Source organism: Palaemon carinicauda, chromosome 29 (genome assembly GCF_036898095.1).
Source record: "Palaemon carinicauda isolate YSFRI2023 chromosome 29, ASM3689809v2, whole genome shotgun sequence".
Lineage (NCBI taxonomy): Eukaryota > Metazoa > Arthropoda > Malacostraca > Decapoda > Palaemonidae > Palaemon > Palaemon carinicauda.
Window position 1 is genome coordinate 12,376,721 of NC_090753.1, and position 2,617 is coordinate 12,379,337.

The 2,617-nt window shown below is 31.4% G+C and overlaps 1 protein-coding gene across 1 annotated transcript in view; it reads left to right on the plus strand.

Annotated features, from left to right (window-relative positions):
• Positions 1 to 2,143: 2,143 nt before the first annotated feature.
• Positions 2,144 to 2,617, plus strand: part of LOC137622410 (major centromere autoantigen B-like) — a 56,964-nt gene continuing 56,490 nt past the window's right edge. The window contains exon 1 of the mRNA XM_068353022.1: positions 2,144 to 2,617. This exon is cut by the window's right edge and continues 68 nt beyond it. Coding sequence (XP_068209123.1) covers positions 2,144 to 2,617 — 474 coding nt within the window.

Below are 2,617 nucleotides of genomic sequence, written 5' to 3' on the forward strand. Positions count from 1 at the left end.
ATATGGCAGGTTATTGTACAAAAAAAAAATTAATGTGTATATAAGATATTTTAAGGATTGGGGTCGCTTCCTGAGTAATTGTTCTAAAATGGGTCGCCATGTTTAAAAGGTTGGGAACCACTGTTCTACAGGCTGGGATCACGATGAGGTGTGGTTAAAGGTTTAAAGCAAATAAAATGAAAGTGCAAAGCTTAGGAATTTAAACACTACACGAAGGAATCAACACTTTCACACGGTGAATTAATTAAGGTTAGGAGCAAACGGCACACGTGGCTTGGACGTAAGATATAGGATGAAAGGTTCAGTGGGAATGATCTTTCTTTAAAGGATAAAAGAAAAAATGGGATGTGATTAGGAAAGGATGGAAGGTTGGGTAAGGATGATAAAGATCCCAAAATCAGACACTTTACCTTAGTGGAGGGTATGTCACAGGTCTTGCCTCCTTGATGTCTTGAGGGCGAAGAAAGGTGATGGTAATCTCACAGATGTTGGTTAGCGAAGAGGTGATGTTCCTCCCACGGAGGTTTGTTAACGAAAAAGCCAGTTGTTCCTGGGTTGACTTAGCAACCACACTTGACCCCCAATTAGGGGTGTAGGGGGAATTCATCTGACAGCCGTCCTATTTGTCTGGCCTTGTCACGTGTCCCGACACCCCCTTCAATAGGCCTCCTGACCTCTCCCAGATCTTTTGTGGCGGCGTTTAACAGCCACGTGTTTCGAAGGTGTCGGGAATGAGACCTCACGGGAGTAGACTGGTATAGGATGGTTGGAGGGGGGTGGGGTGAGACTCTGGGTAGGGTCCCAAAGCTTGTGGCCTGTCGACCCAGTCCTTGCTGGTGGGGTCTTTTCTTGAAATAAGGTGGCACAATGACTGCAATAAATAACAGTATATATATATATATATATATATATATATATATATATATATATATATATATACATATATATATATATATATATATATATATATATATATATATATATATATATATATATATATATATATATATATATATATATATATATATATATATATATATATATATATATATATATATATATATATATATATATATATATATATATATATATATATATATATATATATATATATATATATATATATATATATATATATTTATATATATATATATATATATATATACATATATATATATATATATATATATATATATATATATATATATATATATATATATATATCTACATTTGTATATATATATATATATATATATATATATATATATATATATATATATATATATGTATGTATATATATATATATATATATATATATATATATATATATATATATATATATATATATATATATATATATATATATACATATATATATACATGTATATATATATATATATATATATATATATATATATATATATGTATATATATATATATATATATATATATATATATATATATATATATATATATATATATATATATATATATATATATATATATATATATATATATATATATTATATAATATATATATATATATATATATATATATATATATATATATATATATATATATATATATATATATATATATATATATATATATATATATATATATATATATATATATATATATATATATATATATATATATATATATATATACATATATATATATATATACAGTGGAACCTCTACATATGAATATCCTAACATACGAATTTTCTAACATCCAAAGTAAAATTCGACCAAATTTCTGTCTCGACACCCTACGCGTACGCGTGGAATTTTCTTGAAAGCGTCAACCGTGGTTTGTTGTTGACGCCGCTAGACGGCAGTACATCGGAGGGACGCCAATCGAGCGTCAATTTGATTATTCCTCTCATCCCGTGCGCATCGTGTGGTTGTTTTCTATTCGCTTAGTTAATAACAGTATTTCTTATCTTACTTTTTCAGGTGCTGTTTTCTGTGTTTCGTAATCATGGGTCCTTAAAAGCTTAGTTTCAGTTCAGGAAGTAGTACTAGCGGTGAGAAAAGGAAGAAGTCAATGCTTTGATTAGAACTAAAGCAAGAAATAATAGAAAAGCATGAGCTAGGTGTGTGTGTTAGCGATCTGGCTAAACAATATGGCCGGAATATGTCTACGATCTCGACGATCCTAATAGAGAAGGCAGCAATTAAAGCAGTGAAACCTTTCAAGGAGATCACGATTATTTCCAAACATCGTAGCCCTACCCTTGAAGAGATGGAACGCCTTTTGTTAATATGGATCAAGGACAAGGAGATTGTTGGCGATACGATCACTGGAACGATCATTTGTGTGAAGGCCAGCGCTATCTACAGTGACTTTAAGGCGACGGGCTCTGGGGGTGAAGCGGGGGAGAGTTCAGCCGATCCTAAGACGGAGGAATTCAAGGCATCTCGAGGTTGGTTCGAGAAACTTAGGAAACGGACCGGGATTCATTCAGTTGTTCGGCATGGTGAAGCTTCGAGTTCAGACACCAAAGCTACTAAAGACTTTGTTAAAAAGTTTGAAAGCATCGTGGCGGAGGAAGGCTACGTAGAGCAGCAGGTGCTCAACTGTGATGAAACTGGTCTGTTTTGGAAAAAG